Below are 26307 nucleotides of genomic sequence, written 5' to 3'. Positions count from 1 at the left end.
ATTTCGAGCTAGTAATAAGCCCTTCGTTAGCCACCAGATGTTACATCTGCGTAACGTGCATTTAACACTCTTCACCTCTTTACTGAACTTCAAGTTTAACTTTATTTAAATAACAATACGAAATATATAAATAAATATAGTTACGGCCGTCATAATTTCATCAGTCAGCAGCATTTCTATATGTGGCTGATCTCCTTTGGAGAATGACACCCCTTCTGGCTTGTCTTCTACCATGACGTTGAAAAGGGCAAGAACTGGCGTATAGTTCCCGTTCCCTATTTCTTTTGTGAAAAACTCTACTGTCAAGTCCATGCCATCTGTTTTGGGAATCGTGATTTCCAGCCTGTAATCGAGTCGCCTGCCTACTTCCATTGTTTCAACCTCACCTGACACCAAAGTGAAGTTGAACTCTGTCAAATAGTGATCTTCTTCAGTCTGAAAATAAAAAAAAAGAGCATCACTTGTTATGAAATTGAGGCACCGAAGACAAGAATTTGGAAAAAAAAAAACAATCATTCAGACAAATTGAATTTGAAAACAAATAATTAGCAAAACACCTACACTTCTTTTTTCTCTAGAGTGAATCTCATCCCCGAGCCATGTAAGCTCATTTTGTAAAAGAACTTGGGCCAAGTGATGATGGAGGTCATCGATCACAACTTTTAACTAGAAAATAATTTATGTGTTAGTCTTTTTACAAATTAAACAATCTTTAAAGTTAGATAATTATCAATGAATAGAAGGAATGTTTCAGAAGTATTCATATTATGCTGAATTTATATTAATAAATTAAATACCGAGCATAGACAGTTTTATTATTGCAGAAAAATAAGTCAACTGAAAACTAATATAAGTATAAAAATAGTGTAAGATTAATTAAAAAACCGAACTTAATTTTTGAGAGCAAAACATGAACATAATTCATGTTGATATAACATATACAACAAAAGTAAAGCATTAAATAAACAAACACAACAGCCTTATGGGCACTGAAAGATTTGTCTTCGAGCATATAAAAATTTAAAATACAATCGCTCTCATATCCTCACATTCTTCTGATTTGTTGTCTGTGAATTCAGTTAATCACGATTCACTGTAGCCTAAAATGTACTTCTAAATTAAAGAAATAAACGGCTTATAAAATGATAATAATGGTTTATAAAACAGGATGAAGGAATGTAGTATGTTAGAACATACGGACGGCCTAGCTTATTACAAGCCACGAGCTTCTGAAACATTCCTTCTATTTATTAAAAGACACGAGCATATTGCAAGCAACAGTAATAACTCCTCGAAACTATAGTAAGCGACTCTTTAAAATTTTCTATTTGTATAATGCATTTACTCGTTGTTTTTTAGGTTGGAAATCATTTTAGATTTTCTGTAACGAGGAATTTACGTTTACCACCGCGCTTCAGAATTCGATCACGAGTGAATCATATCGCATGCGATTTTCGGACCCCGCAAATTTTGCTCTTGTTGGTCGAGATACATCAGTGACTTATGTGAATTTGCAATGTGTCTACAAGGGCCACGCAAAGCGATGTACAAAATCTCAGAGCCCTTACACACCCACGTTTAAGACGGCGACATATCTGCATCGCTGTTAGGGATCGTACAGCCATATCACGTAAATTAGTAAATCACGATTAGTAAACTGTTTGTATTTTTACTGCACAAATTATCCGCACATGAGCTGCGACGACTTCTGTAATGCCACGGATTGTCAGTAGGAGACCACTGCTTTGGATTTCTTTGCATTTCAGCACAGGCATCAGTACCTACATTTGGTGAGTGAAACGATCTATATGGAACTCATCAAAAGCTTTACGTCGGCTTTTCTGACTAATCCACTTTTTGGTCATAGCGTCACGATAGCTGTATCCTGTGTATGAAAACACCGAGGGAGTGAAAGTTGGAAGTTTACATTCTTCATCTTCATACCAGCATAACTCCTGAATCTACTGTCTGGAAAGCCACTGGGATGACATCCTTTCAGTTCTAGTCCATATATCCGGTACTTGGACCAACCACCCGTTATATTATTGAACTTTTAATGCTTGTGTCTGTACCATATTTTCGGGACTTCCCATGGTTCTTAAAAGGAGGGAGCGAAATCGAATGCTGCCTACCCTATAATACTTTTCCTTAATATGCAGGCTGACGGAAAGCGGAGACTCCTGGCGGCAACCAGAGGTTAGCAGGAATTGTCTCCGCCCTCCTATCAGGTGAACTGCAACAAAAATAATTTTAATATGACCAGGCAATGCTTAAGAATACATAAGGGTTACATTAAAGAGGATTATTCTTTTTACTTCCTTGTACACAGTAAAAGAAGCATTACAGTCGCGAAAAATTTCGGATATTATATTTCAACGAAATAACCCTCTTGACGGTTCTCGAATCCTTGTTAAGGACTTTTATGCATGAAAATTGTATTTGTGGGCAGAATAAAGGACTCTTTTTTCCAAAACGCATTGTGAAATGGATATAAAACGGATTCAGCAGTAATTGTTTCATGACATCTGTACGTACGTACGTATGCATGTATTTATGTATTGTAATGTCGCCGAACTCCCGGGATGAAAGACGTTACGACAGGCTATCTTTCTATATTTATTTTAAAACTTAGAAGGCGAAGTGTCGGGTTATAATAATGTCTGAATTAGTATACAAAAACAATATAATCCAATTTTTTACAGAAGGGAAAAACAAGTTTCCCGGGTGCAAGACGCGTCTTATTTCAACGCATCTTTCAGAAAACTCTTCGTTCTTCTTTTGTTGCAAAACGAGAAACTGATACACCCAGCAGGGATGAGGTACAAAGAAAAAAAAGTCCTTCCTCAAGTACTTTCACTTGTCCATTCTCGAGCTAGTTGGAAACTGACTTGAAGAGAAAGCTGCGCCGCAAAAATTAAAAATACAGCAGCACGCGCATTTAATGAATAGGTATCTCGTAATTACTTTTGCTATCCAGAAAAAACGAGAAAATGCGAGAATGTGCTTTTGTATAATTAAAAAGCTTATAAAAGCTGGAGGAAAACATCTCAATTCAGTTATTGATTGGATAACTGTTGTTGTTTATTGTGGAGAATTCGCTGTGAAATCGGATTAGCTTTCTCTGTTTTGAATTAAGTTCTGTTGCACGTTTTAGTAGTTTAAAAGATAACTACTGTGAGATATTGCGATATTGGACGAATATCCCTAAGGAAATTTAAGCATTTTGTTTTTATTTGTTGTGATAAGAATAAATTATATTCACTTTTTATCGGACTTGCGCATTCAATTTATTATGAACCCGTACGCACGCAACAATATGTTCTGTTTTATTTTCAGTTAATATATATTTTTGTAATAAGGCCTTTTTGGTAGGGGAACGTTTAAATATTTTAACAATTTTTCGAACATTATTAATCATAGGAAGCAATTTTTGATGAGTTAATATTCCATCTTCATTAGCAATATCTTCCTCAACAATTACATTGTCATTATCTTCATTGTCAATATCACTCTCACTCTCTTCAAAGTCGAAATTAGAAGTTCCTATACCCACAGTATTTGGGTTTTTCTGTTCTTTATATTTTTGATATAATACATGCATTACTCCTAATTGAATTCAATGAGCATAACATAATTGCTGATTTGCACCAATCAACTTTCCAATTTTCTTTCATAACCGTTGCTCCATCAGTCATTTTGGATACAATACCCTCTTTCAGGAATAATCCATATTTCGCTAATTTAGATTTAAGCACTTCCACACATTTTCCGGCTGGCATATTTCCCGAGACATGTGTAAGTCCTATATTCAAAAATGTTTTTTTCTGAATGAGTATTTATATTTAAATAGCGTCTATTTCTTACACTTGTCCATTCATCAAATGTAAGACTAAATTTTTCACCATTTACTTTTGATTGTATTAACTCATGTTTCAAAGAAATGTGAACGTTACTGTAATTTATAACAGTTCTTCTTATAGTGTTAATCGATGTTGGTAGATTTTAAAAGCTCTGGCGGACAATCATTTTCTTAATTCAGTAGAAGTGCAAAACACTCGAAATGGCAAACCCTCTAATGCTGTCATTTTACTTATAATTTCATCCGAATAATCCTTTTTTTTTTTTTTTTTTTTTTTCTAATAATCTAAAATCCCTGCTGGCTTGGGCTTAGAAACTGTGCTTAAATTTGTATCTTTATCTCAATTAGATTCTTTCCTCTTTAACAAATTTGTATCATGTTTCGTTTTTAAATGTGTATAGAGTCCACTTCTACTTCCTCCATTCACTTAAATAACTCTTGAACATTTTTTACATTGTCTCACCATATTCTTTTCATCATATAAATAATGAAACCAAACCGAAGTATTAGCAACAGATTTATGTTCTTTAAAGTTATTCTTATTCATTATTATGGATTTATTAATTATGAGTATATAATAAATCTGAAAAATATTTTAACCCTAAAGTATGATATGAAAATACAGTGTGAATAACAAATTCGCCAATTTAAAAAATATAGAAATTTTTCTAAATATTACGCACTTTCTGCACAACTACAAACTTGATTTTGCAGATACGAATATCAGACTACGAATCCTGCGCGTGTGCAGTATCGCTCTGAGCTGTAATAGGACAGGACAGCTTTGGCCCGCCTCCTTGGATGATTCACATACTGCATCACTTCTCTAGCCTGTATGATGCAACTTTGTATGCACAGTCTAATTAATTTCGCCCGTTAGGGAGACATAAAAACAAAAACGTATACTATTTTGCTATGTTGGAGACCCCTGAACATGTAGTGGAGACAATTTAAAAAATATCTAGTAAATACCGAGAAAACGGTATTTAAACTTGTAAATATTACTAAACTTATTATAAACCGCTATTACTAAACTGTACAACCGCTATTACTAAACTGTACAAATGGCTCAAAATATCAGTATTCGGTATCCCGGAATACCGGTATTGCTATCCCTAATTATAATATCCCAAAAGTCCATTCAAAATCTGTTCGACTTTATGCCCAGTTGTATAACAGCTATTATTTCCAGAAGCGGATATTCAAGATACTCATTTCTGCATGTTCTGTGCTTAAAAGTGACTTGAAATTTTAATCCTTTCGTACCTTTCTTATAATACGCTTGTAAAAGAAGTGTGATTTTGCTAACTGCTTAATGCGTTTGTAAAGTAGTTATGAACAAAATCATATTTATATATTATTTATCTTTATATTTTAATAGTCTGATATTTATATTTTTCATACTTATATTTTATCATATTTTCCTGCATGATGTAACAACTTCAGCAGCCAGCAATATACTTTACTATATGGACACTAGAGGTTAACTCAAGCATATTATCAAACACATGATACTTATATTTAAATTAATGTCAAATGTTAACATGTCTTCTCAGCTCGGTTACTTAATGTAACTCTTCCACTAAAGCAAATCACTTTATTTAATTTTTCATTTATAATTTCCGAAAAAACAACTATTTTTAAAGAATCTTCTAGGTAAAAAGAAAATTTTAATATTTTTAATTATGTTTATGTTATGTCTGTTTATTAAGATTTTTATTACAATATCAAAAAAGGCCTATTATTAAACAAACTTCCAAATTTTAATTCCAAATTTCCAAATTTATTTCATTTTCAATATTCTGTACTTAAAGTCTGGAACTAAAATTAACACGAGGAATGTAGTAGTGGAAGAAGAAACCTTAGAATAAAAATTGTATATTCTTACCTTCATTTCTGAGTTAGGTGAAGCGCTTTTCCGACCCTTAGAATTACTAGCTGAAATCGTCAAGTTGTAGGTTCTACCGGAAATTACTTGAGATGCTTCTCGAACAAACACATCTCCTGTTAAATTATTAATGTAGAATAACTTATTCACGTCTCCGTCAATTATGGCGTAACGAATTTCAGCGCAGTCACAAATAATAGCTTCCATTGGGCATGTTGTTCCGAGGTCGCCATCGAATGCTTGTGCTGTGTAAACTGCATCCGCTGCCCATGGATCACTGACAATAGCTGTATCTTCCTCTTTGTTGAACTCTGGGAGAAAGTTGTCCACTAAACGCAGAAAGAATTTGTTTAATTTAAAAACAAATAAAATTTCAATGGAAGCATCATATTTTAAACAAATTTAAATACTTTGAAGTGGCAGGTTTAATAATAACTTTATTTTTATCTTACTGGCACTTCAAATAACCCCGTTTAGGGGGTAGCAAACATACATTTCCTAGTGGAAGACTCCAATTTTGATGAACTGTATGGATTGCATAAATTAAAAAAACCACGCGAGGTTTATTGAAAGAATTAGTCTTTGAAAACGAGTGGAGGCAAAACAGCTCAGGTAGTAAACTCCTCAAAACAATTAAAGGATATTGTAAGTTTTATATAAAATAAAGATATAAGCGAAATTTTTTTTGATGAAAATGGAAGAAGAGAATCACAAATGCAAATTTTTCTGATTTTTAAACTGTGGAGTATGCTAATTTTGAGTTCGACGTCAAAAACGTCGCTTCAGCGGCAGCGAATGAAATTTGACTTTCAACTGAATAAAAGACAATGAAGACAAGGATGATCGGCATTCAGTGACTGCTTTGTTTGAGTGTGATGTCTCAGCGAAGTCATTTAACCGATTCAGAAGCTTGGAGAGTTGTTGGTAGGTTAGAAGGGGGCCAAACTCAAGCTGAAGTAGCACAAGCCATTGGAGTGTCACAAAGTGTGATTTCCAGGATCTGGAACCGTTGTTTGGAAACTGAAAGTGCAGGCCAAAGACCAGGGCAAGGTCTTAGACGAGCAACAACGCCCAAAGAAGATCGTTATTTAGTGTTAATGGCTCGGAGACACCGAAATATGAATGCTACTCTTCTCCAACAACACCTTCGCTCGGCTACTGGCACTACGGTTTCAACTCAGACTGTCCGAAACCGGCTCAGTGGTGTAGGTCTGTATGCTCGCCGACCGATGGTACGTGTTAGACTAACATCAAGGCATCGTCGCGACCGCAGGGAGTGGGCAACAGAGCATGTGAACTGGAGGAGAAATGAATGGAGCAATGTTCTTTTTTCTGACGAGTCCCGTTTTTCTGTTCATCCTGATAATAGGCGTATTTTCACCTGGAGGGACTGTGGCAGTAGGAATAATCCTGCGTTCGTGCACGAAAGTGTCAGATTTGGCGGTGGGGGAGTGTTGGTGTATGGTGGCATCTCCATTGACGGGCGCACAGACCTCTACATCATTCGAGATGGACCTCTGACTGGTCGCCGATATAGGGATGAGATTCTCAAACCTATTGTAGTCCCTTACGCTGCAGCAATCGGAGATGACTTCATTTTAATGGACGATAACTGCAGGCCACATCGTGCTAACCTGGTGGAGGATTTCCTTTTCGAGGAAGGAATCGTACGAATGGAATGGCTAGCGTGTTCTCCAGACATGAACCCAATAAAGGCTCTAGGAAGACGAGTTGCTAGCCGCCAACCACCCCCACAAACTCTCCAAGAACTGGAATAAGCTCTTCTGGAAGAGTGGGACAGAATACCCCAATTCGTGATTAATAGCCTCATTGACTCCATGCCTCAAAGGTGTTCAACGTTGCTGGCCGTCCGTGGAAACCATACCCCTACTGAAAATGATTTCCTTTGAAGAAAACACCTTTTCTTATTATTTTTTTCTCATATGCGCAAATTTTGTTTTTTTCCTTTTGTGCACAAAGGCGCAATAAAATGCATTTTTTTCTGCCAAACATATGTAATTTATACGCATATAACCTACTACGTCTGTCGACCATGTATCAATCAGCTAAAAGGTTTCCCAGCCACAAGATCCACCTAAAACCGCAATATCCTGTTTGAGTGTTTGAGTATTGTTTTGAGCAGTGTATATTGGCCAAATATGGAATATATCTAAAATCAAAATGGATTCTGTAACCAATATTTCATTTGCACCTGTATTTTACAAATACGTTCACACTTTTATATCACTTGTCTTTCTTAAAATTCCTTCCTTAGGTGAAATATCCTCTAAATTATCCAAAATTTACTGCACAAAATGTAACGCAGGCAAAACTGTTTTTGACTTGATGTAAAAGAATAATGTTATTCTCAATAGAAAATACTTGTTTTGATTTAGAAAACGCTTTCTCAGTGACATTAAGATGGTCTTAATGATATTAAACTGCTATATAAATATGCTTTGTCAATGATATTAAAATGATTTCTCAGTGATATTAAAATGTTTCAAAGGTTATGAAATTATAAAATAAAATTTTTAACACCCATGATTTGTGGCGTAAATTATTGCTATACGCTTCCATTTTTATAACTAGTAGCAAACGGGTTAGAGTTATTAAATTTAAGAAAGTAGAAATGAAATTATGTAAATTAGTTCCTACTCTGAAAAATCAAATAACAGAAATGTTATAAATTTAAATTCTTTTTTATAGCATGACAATTAAATTTCTTCTCTGTTATGTTGTACTTTTGTATGTTGTTTGTTAATGCTTCAAAGGTAAACATTTGTGAAACTTATCTATTTATTTTTAACTAAGGGTTCATTTTAAGTCAAAAGACTTTCCTATTACTATCTTTTCATGCCAGATTGTAAGTAACAAAGCTACCGCTTACTCAGGTAAAGAAAGTGGTAAGTAGGGTAAAGAAGTGCTATTTAAGCAAGAATTTCGGAAATTAGTTTTAGAGCGTGTCTGCTTATTCCAGGCCACGTTGTGCTGTGATTATTAGCGATCTGCGCTAGCGGCGTTGAGTTTCTAGCCATTTAGCTTGTCTCTCCGGTTTTACTACAAACAAGAGCTTTTGTTGCGCCTTTAAGTATTCTGTGAGACGTCAAGCTAATCTACCGCACCTTGAAATTATTATTTGTTACGTGTTTCTGTTAAGCCAGAAGTGCTTGGTTTATTACATCCTTTTTCTGATTACTTGGTTAATCTTGGTTACATCCTTTTTCTGATTTTCTGTTTTGTTTCACAAGGCTAGAAGATAATTCTTCAATAGTTCTATCAAAAGATGATCTAAACTTGAATTACTGCATATATCTTAACTCCATACCTTAACAATGTGATTTAACTGAACTTGCTTATATTTACTTTTATATAATTCATTATTTTCTGGTTTATTATATTACTAGCGGAATTACCCGCTTTTCAAGTTAGATTGAAAGTAATGCATCTAACAACAGAAAGAACGATGCCGCTATAATGCTTCTCTTATAACGATACAAAAAATACGATTCATAGTCATACATTTTTCAGTCTGATGCGATATGGAAACCACATAAAAAATTTACATAGACTAATTCTCTCTCATTATATCAGCAACAATGGCACGCAGTTTTAATTATTTTCGTCTTTTTAATGAAATGGTGGTAAAAGTTCAAGTTCCATCCAATATTTCACCTATATTCAATTTTAGTCAATTAAACGTGGCAAAACATTGATCAGAATTGATCAGAAATTAATAACGCGAACTAACAAACAACAAACAGACATTCTTCTTTATTTGCATAGATTTTGTAAAACTTATAAATTTTTTATTAACGAACTCTATGATTTGAAAGCGAGCAGTAGCAACACTTTTTATCTCGAACGCGCTAGACTGTTACCACTCTGAAAAATGAGTACGAATATTAGCACTTTCAGAGTTTTAAATTAATATTTCGGCTGATTAAAGTCGCACGAAGATGGGAATAGTCGAAACTGTTTTCCCACGAATTTTTGGAATCGAGAATAATGTATTTAATGTTTGGCAATGATATTTTTATCTCTTCATCGTAAAGCTTAGAGTTTTTTTATTAACAAATTCTAGGATTTGAAAGCGAGCAGTGGCGAAATAAAGCAGATTTTCATCTCCAGCTTGCGAGACTGTTTGTTGCCACTCGGAAAAAATGAGCTCGAAAATTATCGTCTGATTTTAGCTACGTTTTTCGGAAAAAAGTGGACGTCGACCTTTTCCAGGATCCAGAAAAGAATCGTAGAAAGTTGGTTGACTATAGCTATAGTAGTGACTGAGTTATTAGAGGACAAAGACACAGACTTTCTTCTTTAAATATATAGAGAGAGATTATGAATTATTAATTAGCATTATTAACTGAAGAGGAAAAACAAATGAATTATCTTGGAAAATTATAATTTAACACTTGAAAGATTGCAATTAGGTTTAATTACGCTTATTTGATTATGGAAAACAAATCCAAGAAATCCTTTACACGAAAAGATGCCATTGGAGCTGATCTTTCTAAGGAATACGAGTTCATATTAGCCACACTTATGAGGAAAGTTACGAAAATTCTTGCAACCAGCCCTTTTCTTTTTAATAAAAAGAAAGGTTAATTATGATTAATAGTATTTTGTGGTCTTATCCAGTCAGTCAACATTCGCCTCTTTTATTAAATATGGCTTTATTTAACGAAGTCAAGATGTGCTGATAACTTTAATTTTTGCACTAATGGACAGGGTAATCTCCGTTACTGGACGACTCTCTGTGACGTATCTTGTATTTATACTGTCCGTAAGTAAATGCCCTTTAATAGACCATGGCATGTGTTACAATAGCCTTTATTTTATATGAAGCATCTTTATGAAAGGACAGGGATATCCTTATCCTTAAGAAATATCATTATAAAATCAATTAGCATTCTTTTGCATTTTCAAAAGCTAGTTTTACATCTTAAACTTCCGTTTTCAATTTGTAATCCTATAGCGCATTAAAAAAATTTTAATATTCATAAATTATTAAATTTCGTAATTTCTATGATTTTATTCGTTTTGCAGGCAGGTTGTTTGCATCTGCTTGAAACATACAGCTTCTAATGAATGTCAGTAACTGGTTAGTTTTAATTCTAGATTCTAATTTCATTTGGCAGCAATTTATTGACTCTAGTCTCACAACAGCCATGTTGTTGATTTGAATTCAGTCTTCAAAAGCTTTGAGTTTTTTTTTTTTTTTTTTTTTTTTTTTTTAGCTGGAGAAATGGAAAATATGCAGTGCCCTCGCCGGGACTCAAACTCTGGACCTGTCGAAAATACGGGTCGTGTATGCTTCCAATTACACCACGAAGGCATGCGGAAAGGAGGGAGAAAATACCTTATAACCTCATTATTACTTTACAGTTATTATTTATACTTTACAGTTAAATTACATAGCTTGCTCAGAGAAGTACATCATTTTTAGTTTTGTATCCAACGTAATCCATAACTAATAATATTGTAGATACGCCAAAAATACTTATAGTTCAATTCTGAACATCCAGACAGAATATCCATACTCACTGAACATAAATTATTATAACATACTTTTACAGAATATTGATAATAATAGAACGCATATAGGACTGTAATAATATATAATTCTGCAGAATACTTGGCATCTTATATTATTCGATATTTAGAGTCATTTTTGCAATGAAATATTTTAATTGTTTTCGAAAACCTTTGATTTGAATCTGTATTATTCTGTTTCTTTTAATGCAGTTACATTCGTGCTTTTCTCACTCATCGCTGAATCCAAAACTATCAGAATGAGTTCTAGAATACGGGTAGTTCTGTTTTTGTTTTGCTTAATTTATTCCTGTACCTTACCATTACTGTACCTGTTTAAATTATTACTGCACTTACTGTACCTTATTATTACATGCTCAAAACATTGATATGCAGAATGATAAAAAAATATTTAGTATAATTTTACATTTGAAGTTTTTTAACATATAATTTAAAATTTCTAAACTGAAAAAAAATCTTCTGGCTATCTATGTCTAATCTATGTCTAATCTGAAAAATACAGAAAACGACAGCACAAAATAACAAACTGCAATATAGTAAACACAGATGATAAACCTATTCAAGTATGAGGTTCCTTAATCTTCTTATTATCGTGATATATATTTTACAATGTTTACTTAACAATGTAAACATACAATAATTGTGTAACAATATTAACGTTTACGCTATGTAACAATATATATTAGTGTTTACGTGAATCACATAACAATATATATTTCAGTGTTTACGTAATGTGATACATGCCTTATATTACGTAAACAACCCAAAGTATTTGAATTACTTCAAAATTACTTGAATGTATTTTCATCGCTCATTATATTAGTTTCAATGATGCATTAGCCTTTTGCGAATGAAGGCATATTTTTTTGTATTATATATTTTAATAATTTTTCTAATTCATAATTAATATTTCTTGTTTATAATCGTTATATCTCTTATGGGTTTTATAATATTACTCTTTTATAACCTATACTGATTCATATAGTTGTACTTTATTTTCATAAAATTTCTAGTTCACAAGTAGCATCTCTAGTTCAAAGTAGTATTTTTGTCTCACTTTCTACAGTATTCATGCATAATAATGAACATTGTTGCGTAAGACTGTACGTTTATAATTGCATGTTATTAATCCTCACCACATATTTCCTAGTACTAATTTTGTTGCGTATTCCAATTTAAGCCATCATACTTCTATGTATACCTTATCATGTAAAACTTAATTCAGTAATAAGCAGTACCTAGTACAATAAGATATATATGATATTTCTATCGTATTGATAGTACACCAATCATGCTAACTTTTCTCACTTTCTACCTCGTTTCTTTGAAATAATTGGAAGCACGTCCGACTAGCCGTCGAGAGGTAAAGCCTTCGAACACCAGCGAAAGTATTGCTGACTTATCTGATTCCTAGTAAAAAAATCCTTAAAAATATAAAACACCACAATGGCATCCCGACTCAAAAGTGGTAGAAGATAACTCGTCATCACTAGGATTTCGCGATTGGGTTCCCGCATCCTCATTCGCCCTTTAAATGGTGAAGAAAGTAAGAATTTTCTTTCTCCCACCTTGCCGCGTACCTTCCTGGTGTAAAAGTAGAGCCCCATTTATTTCCTACCCTTGAGCGGCCGAGCGGTATAGTCACTGAACACGGATAGTTCATTCCGGTGTTCGAATCTCGGCGAACGGGCTGGTTCCGCACGTTTTCGTGGTTTACTCATGTGCAGTATGTATACTAGCCAGTTTCCCTGGTAAATCCTCCACGGAGACATCTCTCCCTCTAGGCAAGTATTCCTTTACCATAATCAAATATACCGAACCGAAACCAAACAAACCATTACCTATCCTCAACAGCGCGTCGAAAAAAGCGAAATTTCGCTTTCGAAATATCAGATTGGTTGACTTAAACAAAAACCAGTTGTCTGGAAGAAACCTACGAGGGATACAGCTTTAAGCGAAACATTTTCATCTCATTGCAAAATGTCCGCATAACTATCCGATACATAGTAGCATGCTTCGTCTAGGATGATGCTACTGGTAAACAGAAGAACGATAAGTTCTTTTCTGGAAAAGTTTCTTCTAGCCTCACGCGTCGTTAGATAAGATAAACTCATAGTTGGAAGCATATCTGGCAAGTAGTCGAAACGCCCGGAGTACGAATGCCAGAGAGGGTATTCGGCACTCTTCCAGCTTCGACAAGACCATGTTTCTAGCTTCAACAAACCTAATGATAAGCAGTCATAATATTTATTTTTGAGTTAGTTCTCTTTGTTAAATAAATATTTATTCAACAACCTACTGTTTTCATTTACGCAACTGGTTCTGTTTGAATCCATTTTTCGAACGCTTTCGCTGTTAAACTGCATCTTTAAACAGAAGATGGAAAAATAACATATATTAAGTCACTGATAACAATAGCAGCTTTCAATGATAGATCTGTAGTGCTAGATAGTGTAGTAAGCATAAAATTCATTAGATTTAACGTAGTATGAGACTGCATAATTATCGCTCTTCTTTTACTTCATCTTTTAGGTGCCATGTGCATATTACAGTGGCTCACATTTGTTTTCGAACACTTGTATTTTTGTAACTTATTTGCATATATCTTGTACTAAATATTTAAACAGAGACTTTAATTTTTTTTAATATATTATTTTCATTCAATTTAAAACCATATATAAATGTGAATGTCGCTTAATGATTCCATAGTTATGTAGAAATACATCATTTACGTACAAGCGTAGTCACCGTAAAAATGATTTAATTATTTCATTAAAATCTTTCGTTGTTTCAAATTATAAAATATAATATCTAAAGATTTAACTCATTTCTATGGTTAGTAGAAAAGTAAAAATAAGCTGGTAGAAAGTGCTTATCCTCAAATCATTCCATCCCTATATTTAGATGCATAAAAGTAGCAAAAATAAATCATTTCCATTTTGTTATTCCCGCCATTAGGGGAAACTAACAAATGGATGACAGCTTACCATATTTGTTGCAGTTGTCTCCTATCCAACAAAGGTCACATTCACAAATTCCCGCTTCGTTGCAATCCCCATGGTAGCATGGTATCGATCTGAAAAGAAACACAAGCTTTTCATTAGTAAGGTACCACGTTAAATGGTGCCTAACGTGACAGATTACTGCAGATGAGGTTTGATTTAACGCTGGTGTGTCAAACGCGAAATATCAGAGTCTATTATTAATGGCAGTTTCGAAGTTACATGCAATGAAATGAATTTAGTTACATATTTTAGTAAAAAAAGCTTTATTCGAAATTAAATCTCAATCTATTTTAACCTAAAATTAGCTTACAGTGTTTAGAAGTTTTACAGAAATCAGTCTCTTTGAAAGTTTTCGCAAATGAAAGGTTTCCGAATTATCATGTGGATGTTTTCTACATTAAGAAATTTTACAAGTAAAAACTTCCAAAACGAAAACTTTGAACAATATTTTCTTGAACAGAATTGTAATGGAAAACTATTAAGTTTCAAGGTTTGACTACTTTGCACGAAAGCGGTATTTTGTTGGGTTTATGCCGTGTGAGGAATTATTATTGATCGTGTCAACAAAGAGATAAAAAACTAATCTACGAAATCGTATTATTACTTTTCACACATAAATTAAACTTAAGTAATGGCATTCTCAATAAGAAATATAAATATGAAAGTTTATAAATGTGGTCATTTTACATTTGAGGTGTTTAAAGTCAATGAAATACAATGAATAAATAGAATTAGTTATTTTATTTTCTATGGCATAAAATTTAAGGATCGATGTGGGAAATGAAGATTTGTCCCCCCTTCACAACACTTTGTTATTGCTTCTATTGATTTCATGTTAAAGGCGCTTTCAAATTACAATTAAATCCTAAAATATGAGTCGCAAGAATGTTATGAGTAGGTTGTCAGTGGACGATAAAAGCCCTAAGCACGAATCTCAGCTGGGAGCTCTTTAAAACTGCTCAAATCTCTTTCTCATATTCGGCTATATTATATAACTTATCTACAAAAATTTTAGACTGGATTTTTTTCAATCAGTTCCAGCTAACCTTTCAATTAATAACTAGTGACAAAGATTACTAATCTATTTCAAGTTTAAAAAAAAAATACCGGAATCTTTCGAAAGAAGTTTATATGAAACTTTCTATTTGAATTTATGCAGCTGTTATTGCTACAACCTTTTAAGGCTGGAAATAGAAATGCAATAAGGATTTGATTGAAATGGCAGAAAACAGTCCCGTATTTCTTAAACAGTTTACTCTGGAATGTTATTATTTGTTTTTACAAACCTCGAGTACAGATCATATTGGACTTAATTTTTTTAAAACATTAAGCAGTAAGGAGCTATTTGTAACTCGTTTTGGCTTGAAGAAAAAGACAATACGCTGTTTGTAAGTAGGCTAGAGTACTGTGTGATTTTACGTATCTGAAAAGCATTCACAGCGCCTTCTCACAAAATATTAGGAAATCAAGTATTTGGGAAAGTCTTGAACTTCAGGTTCCATGCGCTACATTGATTTCATGCGAACTGCAATTACTGTAACACCTAAATGTCTTTGACAAAAACAATATAAACCTTCTCTGTATTGCTATTTTTGTAACTGAATCAGTAGTCAGCCACCGTACTCGGTAGGCGGAAGTGACGTCACAGAAAAGGGGCGTGGGTAGTATCCAGAGGGGCCTGGAACCGGAAGTGACAACACCAGCGCCATCTTGTATCACGTGATGGAATGACATCATCAAACTTTCGTTTTGATTCTGTGGCAACGATTTTATGTTTTCAAAGTTTTTATTTTTTGTGGCAACGACACTATTTTTTATGTTTATGGCAACGAGCTCTTAACCACGTGTTTGGCAGGACACCACTTTTAATTTATTGTTTTTAATTATTTAATACGTCATTACTTTTAATTATTTACTCATTTTTATACGATACATTTTAATTATTTAATCCGTCATTAGTTTTAATTAGTTTTAATTGATTCCATTATATTTTAATCCATTTTTAATGAATTTAGTATCATTTTCCCTGTATTTTAAAAATAACTCCACGGCTGAGATTCGAACTCGCTATCTCTAGGATGGGAGGTCTAGCTCTTTACCGCTCGGCTACCCGGTCCTCTTATCAGACTTGTTATTTGAAACCCTCTTTGGCCCTTTGACGTTTTGCACCATTGATGACATAAGGCTGAAAGTCTGAGCATCCGCTTCATTTGTTTTTACACGACGGCTAGGATTTCTTTTGGCTTCTTAATCATTACTTTATTCATTGCTGTTTTAAATGTAAGATTTTCCCACAGTTTAATTTTTTTTATTATTAAGATATTTTAATTGTTTTCATTTTTCATCTTATTCTTACTATTTTTTTAGTTAATTTATTAATTTTTGATTTCATTTTTTTTTCCCTTTCCCAAACATAAATTTTATTTTTAACTTTCGCAAATTGACGTTTACTTCCACAAAAGTGAACTTAAATTTTCTTTTTACTTTTTATCTTGCAAAGTTTATTTTTTTATATTTAATTTTCTTTTTGGTTCTACAAAAGTAATATTTTTATTTACGAATTGAATTTTTCCTTTTCACTTTTTTATTTTGCAAAAGTTTTTTTTTTCCTTTTCATATTTTTTTACTTTATTTCAATTTTTTTGTTTAAACTGTTTTTGGTTTTACAAAAGTAATTTTTATTTTTACAAATTTAATTTTTTCCTTTCCGCTTTTTATTTAAAAAAAAGGTGTTACTACATTTTTAACTTAATTTTTTTTTTTACAAAAGTAATATTTTTTGAGTTTTTTGTTTACACAGATGCAGTTTTTTGTTTTTTCCCTTATGCATTTTGCTTCCAAAAGTAAATTTTATTTTTTTTTCCTCTTTCCCTTAATTTTTTTGTTACATTTTTATTTTACCCTTAATTATTTTCCCCCTTGTTTTAAATACAACATCACGTTACACTTCCATTTCTCCAAAAGTAAACTTACCTACATTTCTCCGTCTTTGAAATTTTAAGCTGGAATTTACATGCATATAACTTCATTAAATAATATTTTCTGTAATTTTAAACCAATGTACACAATGCTCATTCTATATAGTTTAACTGGAATACTACATTTCTTACTTTTTTACTACTAAGTTGGAGATACTCAGAACTTTTCCTTCTAATGTATTTTACTAACTATACAAAACTTTGTTGATTCCCTTTTACACGTCTTACTTTTATTCAAAGGATTCACCAAACTGTGTCTGAAAAATGTAATTTTTACACTTTCCATTTACACATTTACCCTTATATTTTAACTTATAAAACATATTCATGCTGTATTTCTGATTCCTTTTCCCCATAATAAATACAGACTTACACATGTTTCTTTATTGTAAGACCTACTGACTTTAAATAAATCTTATAAGGAGCAATAAATTTTCATGGTATGAAGCCACTCAAACCAATGCACGGAACATTTCTACCCAGTTTAGATACATGCCAATAGTACTTCATTTCTTCTTATTTTACTCTACAGATATTTATACATATATATTCAGAACACTCCCTTTTATTCAGTAAGATTCATTTATACTACTAACACAAATTTTGCTAACTCTTTGAAATATTTTACAAAAATATCTTGTATTTTCTTGCACATATCCTACTTCCCTTTTATTCAGTAAGATTCATTTATACTACTAACACAAATTTTGCTAACTCTTTGAAATATTTTACAAAAATATCTTGTATTTTCTTGCACATATCCTACTTAAATCACCAAACATACACTGAAACCTTGATTTTTTTCCTTCATGTGAAAACGTCACTCGGATTCTTAGTATGATTCCACCATTTACCGCAGAACTTTATAAACACTACTCTATTTGAACTTATCACAGCCTAACTCTCTTAACAAGGTACAGAAAATTGAATTATATTTTGACTACAGAGAATAATATCCACATTGTAACGCATTATTTTAAATTTGAATTATAGTCACATTTGTGAAGGAGAATTTAAAGTCTATAATACACATGGAATTAATATTCAGCCATAGCAATGAAACTTTATCGATTTTTTCTCAACTTGGAATATAAAAATTTGTTAACTTGGAATATTTTTAACGTATTCATTGTAAATTAACTGAAAAATACCCATATTTCACATTGTTAATAATTTATTTAGCTCTGAACTCTTACAGCCTTTTGAGAACGAAATTTAATTTATCATACCTGACAAATGATTCCTACATAGTAATGATACATTACACGAAATATTGAGTAGAGTTCCAAATAATGATCTAACATAGTAATTAACATAAAAGACCTAACACAAATAATTTTAAGGTAGAAATTTCAAACTGACATTGCTTAACTCTTACAGCTTTATTTGATATTTAACTTCTCATAGATAGTAAATAAACCTACACACAAATAATTATACATAACAGGTAATAATGACAGAAACTCCATATAATCTACTATAATTACCAACTTTAAAAATTTTAACGCTTTTTAATATGTCATAAGAAAGACCACACTTTCAAAAAAGCATTATTTTAATTAAACATTGGAGTCATACAATCCTGCGCACATGTTTTTATTTATCATGAGCATGACACATAATAAGTAAATAAAATATATTTCACAAACTACGAAAAGCATTTCTCTTTTAACCGACTGTAATCTTAAGAAAAGATGCAGTATGGAATGCTTAGAACACTCAGTGCCACAGTTCCTCATTTCCCCACGCATTAACCAAAATATACATGTACTTTAAAATCAGTTAAACAAATTCAAATGTCAGTTCGATAAGTGTTCGGGCGCCAATATAACGTTGCGCGCCTCTAACTAGCACGCAACCAAGAGGTGACTGTGAAAGCTTGTATAAACCACAGAGTCTTATAAAGGGTTTAAGTCCCTTTTTTATTCAACGTACTAATTTACAATTGCGTCCTCTTGACGCTTACAAACTTTGCCAACTAGGCAGTCAAAATAAAATAATAACCTGAAAAGAAAATAAAGACAAGATTATAACTACGAGGCTCTCTAAAATAACTAACTCACCGCGTTTTACAAATACCGCAGCTAATTCAGCAGACTTGAAGCTCACTGGAACAATTGCAACTACTTCCCGCCAAGCACATAGGCCGCAACGCGGGTTTCTTTAATTCTCGATTTCTACCTCCGCGCTCGCGAAGTAAGAATAACTCTCTCTCACCGAACTTGTTTCCTTCTATTTAAATCATACTACTTCCGTTGATAATTTGAAACCTTGCGCGTTCTACTAAAATTTACATACTCTGGCATTGGCAATTCCAGGGGAAAGTAAGGCTTGACAGGAAAGATAGTTTAAACTTAAAATAAATGTTAGTTAAAATAAATATAAACCCTACATTTGCCGCTGCCAGAATTTGGAAAACTTGGAAGCAGGTCCTACAAACGACCTGTTGTAAGTTTATCTAATTCTGAACTAACTGGCGAAAGCCTCGTTTACACAGAAAAAATCTTATGTAACAATTAAAATTCTGTTAGTCGTTACACAGCTTTCTTCTTACAGCAACTTTTCCTGGACTTCATCAATCAATCTTGGTCTTTCTTTCCAGCATCTGGAAGGAATAAGTATCAGTATCTTTCTATATACATTATAATTTACACTTTCTTGACACAATAAATTTTTGTTTTTAACGTTTCGTTTTTCTTAGTTATTGCTTACTTCACATTCATTCAATTTTTCAAGCATTAATTTAACTTTACCCTGGCTCTCCACCGTGTGTGGTGTCAAACGGGAATATTCGTGTTTTAGTCTTACAACACTTCCCCTAACCACCATGATTTGTTAGAATTCAACAACCAAATAGACACACCTTACTCGACATTCTACAACTCAATGAGCTACTTTAACAGTCTTAAAAATTCAAATGTAGGTGGAGAACCCTACAAAACACATTCATTCTAGCTTCCCCCTCATTCATCTTTAAACATGCAGGCTTTCGCTCTAAAGCATGATTTTACAGTTTAATACTTAAATTTTGACTTCATTGCTTTTAAGCATTCACTTTTAGCATCTACAATTTTATGCTTCTAGACTAAATTCTACTTTTACATAACATGCAAGTATTTACATACATTTACAAAAGTTTCATACATACGCTTTTTACAATTTACCATAAAATGAATAAGAGAAAATAAATTTTTACTTTACTCATTCTTCGCCAAGCTGGTGGTACTGGAACTAAAATTCTTATTAGTACAAGAATACGAAGTTATTTTTATCTCCGGCCAAATTTTGGCTTTAACATAACAGAATTAGTCTTTCGACCAACAGAAAATGCTTGTTTTTAGCTTTTACACTTAAAGAAAATAATACTTTTGCCTTAGCTAAATAAAGTAAAACAAAACTAAGTCTCAACCGAGACATATTGACTTTCGTCAAAACATAGAACTTCGTACTTATGCATAACATTTCGGAACAAAAGAGAAAAAAAAATTATAGAAGGTTTTAACTTATCTTTGAGTTTTCGATGCTTGAAACTCCGTCATCTGTTTTTGACAAAATTGATCCCAAGTTAGAGGTGTCATGGATGTCAATCTTCTCCTTGTTGATCTCCGCGTGTCGTCCCCGTTGATCTTTCTTTTGCGCCCTCTACATGCTGGCCTCTTGACGGAGTAATCGTCTGGTTGTTGGCCTTTGCGTTTCTGCCTGGGACGGCTGGTCTTGACGTCCTCCGGTCTGGAGTCCTTGAATTTCTTCTGTTCCTCGTACTTCTGTGCCTCCTGTTGGCGTTTCAGTTTCCGGAACGGCGGCCTTGCTGGCACCTGACTCTGTGGCCGTGTGCGCGTTCTCCTTGATGTGTAATTTCTCCTGCCATCTTTTGTAGGTGGTGTTTTCGTCTTTACCACGGTTTCTTTACCCGGTTCATCTGTATTTTTGTTTTTCTTAAACGCCGGAGTTTGAAAATCCTTTTTTCTTTTTGATACCGACGTCCGGGTTGTAGAAGTGCTAGGTCTCTCTTCAGTTCTCCGTTTCTTGGGTGGTGGAATAGTTGTTGCAGTCTCTGGCCCTTCTATTTCGTTTAGACTTGAGTCCTGCAAGAAACTTTTAAGGATTTCAAAATCATTTGGATTATAGTACTTTTTCACCTGGTCGGGACTTGCTTTACAGATTTCCCCTCTCTCGTTTTTAAGATATAAGACTACTCCTTTGATTTCCTGAATTACATAGGGGCCTTCAAACTTTGGAGCTAGCTTTGCCATAAAATTGTCTGGGGCACTTGATAAAGAAAATTTCCGCTTCAACACTTTATCCCCAACTTTAAAATCTGCTTCACGGCGTTTTCTATCGTAATATAACTTTTGTCTATTTCTTGCCGTATCCGAAGTTTTAAGCGCCTGATCAATTAGTTTTTGCACGTCCTTTTGTCTAAATTCCTGCTCTCTTTGTTGCACAAAGAATAATTTATCTAAAGGCGTAATTAACTTTCTGCCTAAAAATAATTCTGCTGGAGTTTTTCCCGTAGTATCATGATGTGCCGTTCTTAATGCATAAGCTAATTCATTTATGTAGCCATCCCAGCGCTTGTGATGTGTGCTAACGTAACTGCGAATTATTTTTACAATGTTTTTATTAACTCTTTCTGCTATGTTAGCCTGTGGTCTATACGGAACCATTTTGATATGGCGTATATCAAGTCCATTGCATATGTTTTCAAATATTTGACTAATGAATTGTTTTCCGTTATCGCTAATGACTTTTATCGGTGCACCGTATTTTAAAATGTATCTGTGTAAGAATGCATCTGCGACTGTTTTGGCTGACGCGCGTTTAAGTGGAACAATTTCTATCCATTTTGAAAAATGATCTACTATTACTAAAAGAAAACGATTTTTATTTAACTCGCTCTGGGGGAAGGGACCAAGGAGATCTATGCCTAAAATTTCATTCGGAAATGTAGCGCGAATGCTATTTAAGTACCCGGCCGGGCTGTAATTAATATCATTTATTAACTGACATTGATTGCAGGACCTGACATACGCCGTTACTATTTTGTATAATTGCGGGAAATATACCGCCTCGCGTACCCTTTTTAAAGTCTTTCTGACCCCGAGGTGGCCCGCTGTTTTTTTTTCGTGCAACTCCTTCAAAATGCTTAATCGAAGCGAGGCTGGGATGACTGGCTTATACTCAAGATTTTCGTTCGTTGTTTTCGTATAGAATAATAAATTATCTATTATTTCATAGTTTTTTGCTCTATTTCTTATCGCATCGATATCTGTATGCTCAAAGCTTTCGGGGTCTTTCAAATAAGCATAGATATTTCCAAATTCAGGATCAGCTTTCAGTTCAGTAATAACGGTATCTCTAGAATCTAAAATTTTTGAAGTCAACACAGCGCATTTAAGTTCATTACCTTCATCGTCCAGTTTTATACGAGAAAGTGCGTCAGCTACATTGTTTTCCTTACCCGGTTTATATTTTATTGTGATATTATAATCTTGGAGTTTTAAAGCCCATCTTATTAACCTGGGCGTTAGGTTTTTTCCCGAGTAAAGTCTACCAACCGCCGCATGATCCGAAAAGACTGTTACTGGCGATTTGCCGAAATAAACTCGAAATTTGTGTACAGCCATTAATACGGCTAATGTTTCTCTTTCTGTAGCTGTATAATTCCTTTGTGTTTGATTCAATGTTTTACTAAAAAATGCCAGCGGATGGTTATTTTGCATAAGAACCGCACCCACCGCATAGTCTGATGCATCTGCCGCAATTTCCAGGTTTTCGTCCCCCTCAGGGAATTTTAAAACAGGGGCATTAATAAGCGCTTCTTTTAATCTTTCAAAAGCCGTGTTAGCTTCCGCTGTCCACGTAAATTTACTCTTTTTTCTTTTGATTACTAAGAGTGGTTCAACAATATTAGCGAAATCTTTTATGAAAGATCGATAGTAAGAACATAGTCCAAGGAAAGACGAAAGTTTCTTGGCGGTGTTGGGCGGTGGGAAATTCTTAATAGCTTTTATTTTTGAATCTTGCGTTTCTATACCCTTTTGCGAAATTTTATAACCGAGATATTTAAGTTCTTTAGTTGCGAACTTGCATTTTGAGGCGTTAATTGTAAGACCGGCCTCTTTTAATAATTTAAAAACTTGTTCGAGATCATTAACGTGTTGTTCCAACGTACTACTCGTTATAATTATATCATCTAGATAAATTAAAGTTGATTTTCCTAGGACAGGCTTTAGAACAATGTCCATAGCTCTCTGGAATGTTGATGGGGCCCCACACAACCCAAAAGGTATGCGTAAAAATGCATAAGTGCCCGATTTTGTTATAAACGCGGTTTTATGTATATCTTCGGGTCTCATAGCTATTTGATAGTAGCCAGACGTTAAGTCCAAAGTAGACATATATCTTGTCGATTTGATCTGTCTAATGATCTCGTCTATAACCGGCAAAGGGTAAACTGGGAATTTAGTTATGCTATTTAGTTTTCTATAATCGATAGCAAACCTCCAAGCCCTTTTATCCGAAGGAGGAAACTCGTTCTTTTTCCTACATAATACGACTGGACTCGCGTATTCACTATTTATGGGCGTTATTATTTTATTCTTTAACATCTCCTGAATATGTTCTTCGATGATTACGTCTTTTTGTTTGTCATAGCGGTAAGGTTTAGTCCTACAAGGTTTTTCGGCATTTAATTGAATCTTGTGAGTCACAATCTGACAGTTTCCCGGTTTTTCTGAAAACAAATGAGAAAAATTACTCACCACTTGCTGTATTGCTTTACTTTCCTGGTCATTCAAATGGCTAAGGTCCAATTCAGGTGTCTCCACCGGTTCCACCACCCTCTGGTCCATCTCCAGCACCACGGAACTATCTTGAAAATTTAATTTGGCCCTCGCGGCCCTTAAAAAGTCCATACCTAAAATAAGAGAGTGTTGGAGGTGTTTCACCACAAAAATTAATACTTTGAGATTTTCCTCTTTTACCTGTATGTTTAATGATACTTTCCCGATGCAGTGACATGTTTTTCCTTGCGCCGCTATAACTTCCGTATTTCTGGTTTTAAAGAGTCGTATCCTATAAAAATTCTTTTTGAAGAACTTTTCACTCATGAATTTTCCTTCTGCTCCTGTATCGATGAGGGCTTCTACTGGTACATCGCCAACCAGGACTTGTATATTTGGTAGCTGTGAGTTTTTTACGATGACTGTATTTAGATGTCTATTTGAGGGTTTTTCTAAAACTTCCGGGGTCTGGACCCTCCCTTTCACAGGCCCCTCTAGTCGTTTAAAGCTTTCCTTTCAATCTGTGTCTTCTGGGTACGCGGATGCTTATTTTCAAATTTTCTTTTTGGGCCTTGCCCTTCAAGTTTCGATGCGTTAGCTTGATAGTTCTTTCCCCCATATGAGCGATTTCCATTTCTTGTTTCCTCCTTCCTTCTGGTACTTTGAGAATATGTTTCCCCTCTCGCTCTTTCCGCGATTCTGCGATTTTGAAACTTCACCGCCAATTCGAAAAGTTCCTGCAATGTGGTTGGGTTTCTAATTTCAAAGTAGTCTTGGACAGCGGGTAACAATCTTGGTAATATTATTTCAATAATCTCCGCATCGGGTTTCTTGCCATACAGCATATCCGTTAGCTTGATTTTTCGTAAAATAAAGTCCGTCAATTGTGCTGTATCCCGTTCAAACTATATAGCTCTATATATATAACTATATAGCTCGGCTATATATAACTATATAGCTCTATATATATAACTATATAGCTCTCTATATATAACTATATAGCTCGGCTTCCAGCCGTGCGCGATCTTTCACTATGGGGAAGGCCTTTACTAACGATTTTTTGAAATTTTCAAATGTATACGTCGGGCTTCCAAATTCACCTAGAAGAAATTTGCCTATATTTTTCCACCATAGCGCGGCCTGTCATCTTAGTGCTGATGTGGCAATAGCAACTTTTTGTCTTTCAGGCACAGGATAGAGCTGAAAGTGGTTTTCTATACCTTCTAAAAATACGGACACCGAATTTTTTCCGTCGAAATAGACGTTTGGCTTGATTGATGCTCTCAAAGTCTGGACCAGGTATCCAAATCCTTCTAACTGCGTTGTCATTTCTTGGTGTTGTCCAGCGGCTTCCATCCAGTTTTCGGCCATTTCAGTTCGATAAGTGTTCGGGCGCCAATATAACGTTGCGCGCCTCTAACTAGCACGCAACCAAGAGGTGACTGTGAAAGCTTGTATAAACCACAGAGTCTTATAAAGGGTTTAAGTCCCTTTTTTATTCAACGTACTAATTTACAATTGCGTCCTCTTGACGCTTACAAACTTTGCCAACTAGGCAGTCAAAATAAAATAATAACCTGAAAAGAAAATAAAGACAAGATTATAACTACGAGGCTCTCTAAAATAACTAACTCACCGCGTTTTACAAATACCGCAGCTAATTCAGCAGACTGGAAGCTCACTGGAACAATTGCAACTACTTCCCGCCAAGCACATAGGCCGCAACGCGGGTTTCTTTAATTCTCGATTTCTACCTCCGCGCTCGCGAAGTAAGAATAACTCTCTCTCACCGAACTTGTTTCCTTCTATTTAAATCATACTACTTCCGCTGATAATTTGAATGCTTGCGCGTTCTACTCACATTTACATATTCTGGCATTGGCAGTTCCAGGGGAAAGTAAGGCTTGACAGGAAAGATAGTTTAAACTTAAAATAAATGTTAGTTAAAATAAATATAAACCCTACAAACATAAAAGACCTAACACAAATAATTTTAAGATAGAAATTTCAAACTGACATTGCTTAACTCTTACAGCTTTATTTGATATTTAACTTCTCATAGATAGTAAATAAACCTACACACAAATAATTATACATAACAGGTAATAATGACAGAAACTCCATATAATCTACTATAATTACCAACTTTAAAAATTTTAACGCTTTTTAATATGTCACAAAAAGACCACACTTTCAAAAAAGCATTATTTTAATTAAACATTGGAGTCATACAATC

General features: G+C 34.0%; 1 protein-coding gene across 1 annotated transcript in view; it reads right to left on the bottom strand.

The window, feature by feature from the left end:
* The window catches only part of LOC118201522 (uncharacterized), a 236963-nt gene that overhangs the window by 138910 nt on the left and 71746 nt on the right, over positions 1 to 26307 (bottom strand). The window contains exons 3-6 of the mRNA XM_085825294.1: positions 14291 to 14379; positions 5748 to 6076; positions 562 to 666; positions 145 to 435 (exon numbers count right to left, since the gene is read on the bottom strand). Coding sequence (XP_085681420.1) covers positions 145 to 435; positions 562 to 666; positions 5748 to 6076; positions 14291 to 14379 — 814 coding nt within the window. The remainder of the gene's footprint in view (positions 1 to 144; positions 436 to 561; positions 667 to 5747; positions 6077 to 14290; positions 14380 to 26307) is intronic.

This window comes from Stegodyphus dumicola, chromosome 10 (genome assembly GCF_044657685.1).
Source record: "Stegodyphus dumicola isolate Sdum_Otavi_A_Nest chromosome 10, ASM4465768v1".
In the NCBI taxonomy this organism is placed as follows: domain Eukaryota; kingdom Metazoa; phylum Arthropoda; class Arachnida; order Araneae; family Eresidae; genus Stegodyphus; species Stegodyphus dumicola.
Note: the sequence above shows the minus strand (reverse complement) of the source record. Positions and strands in the feature narration are given on the sequence as shown.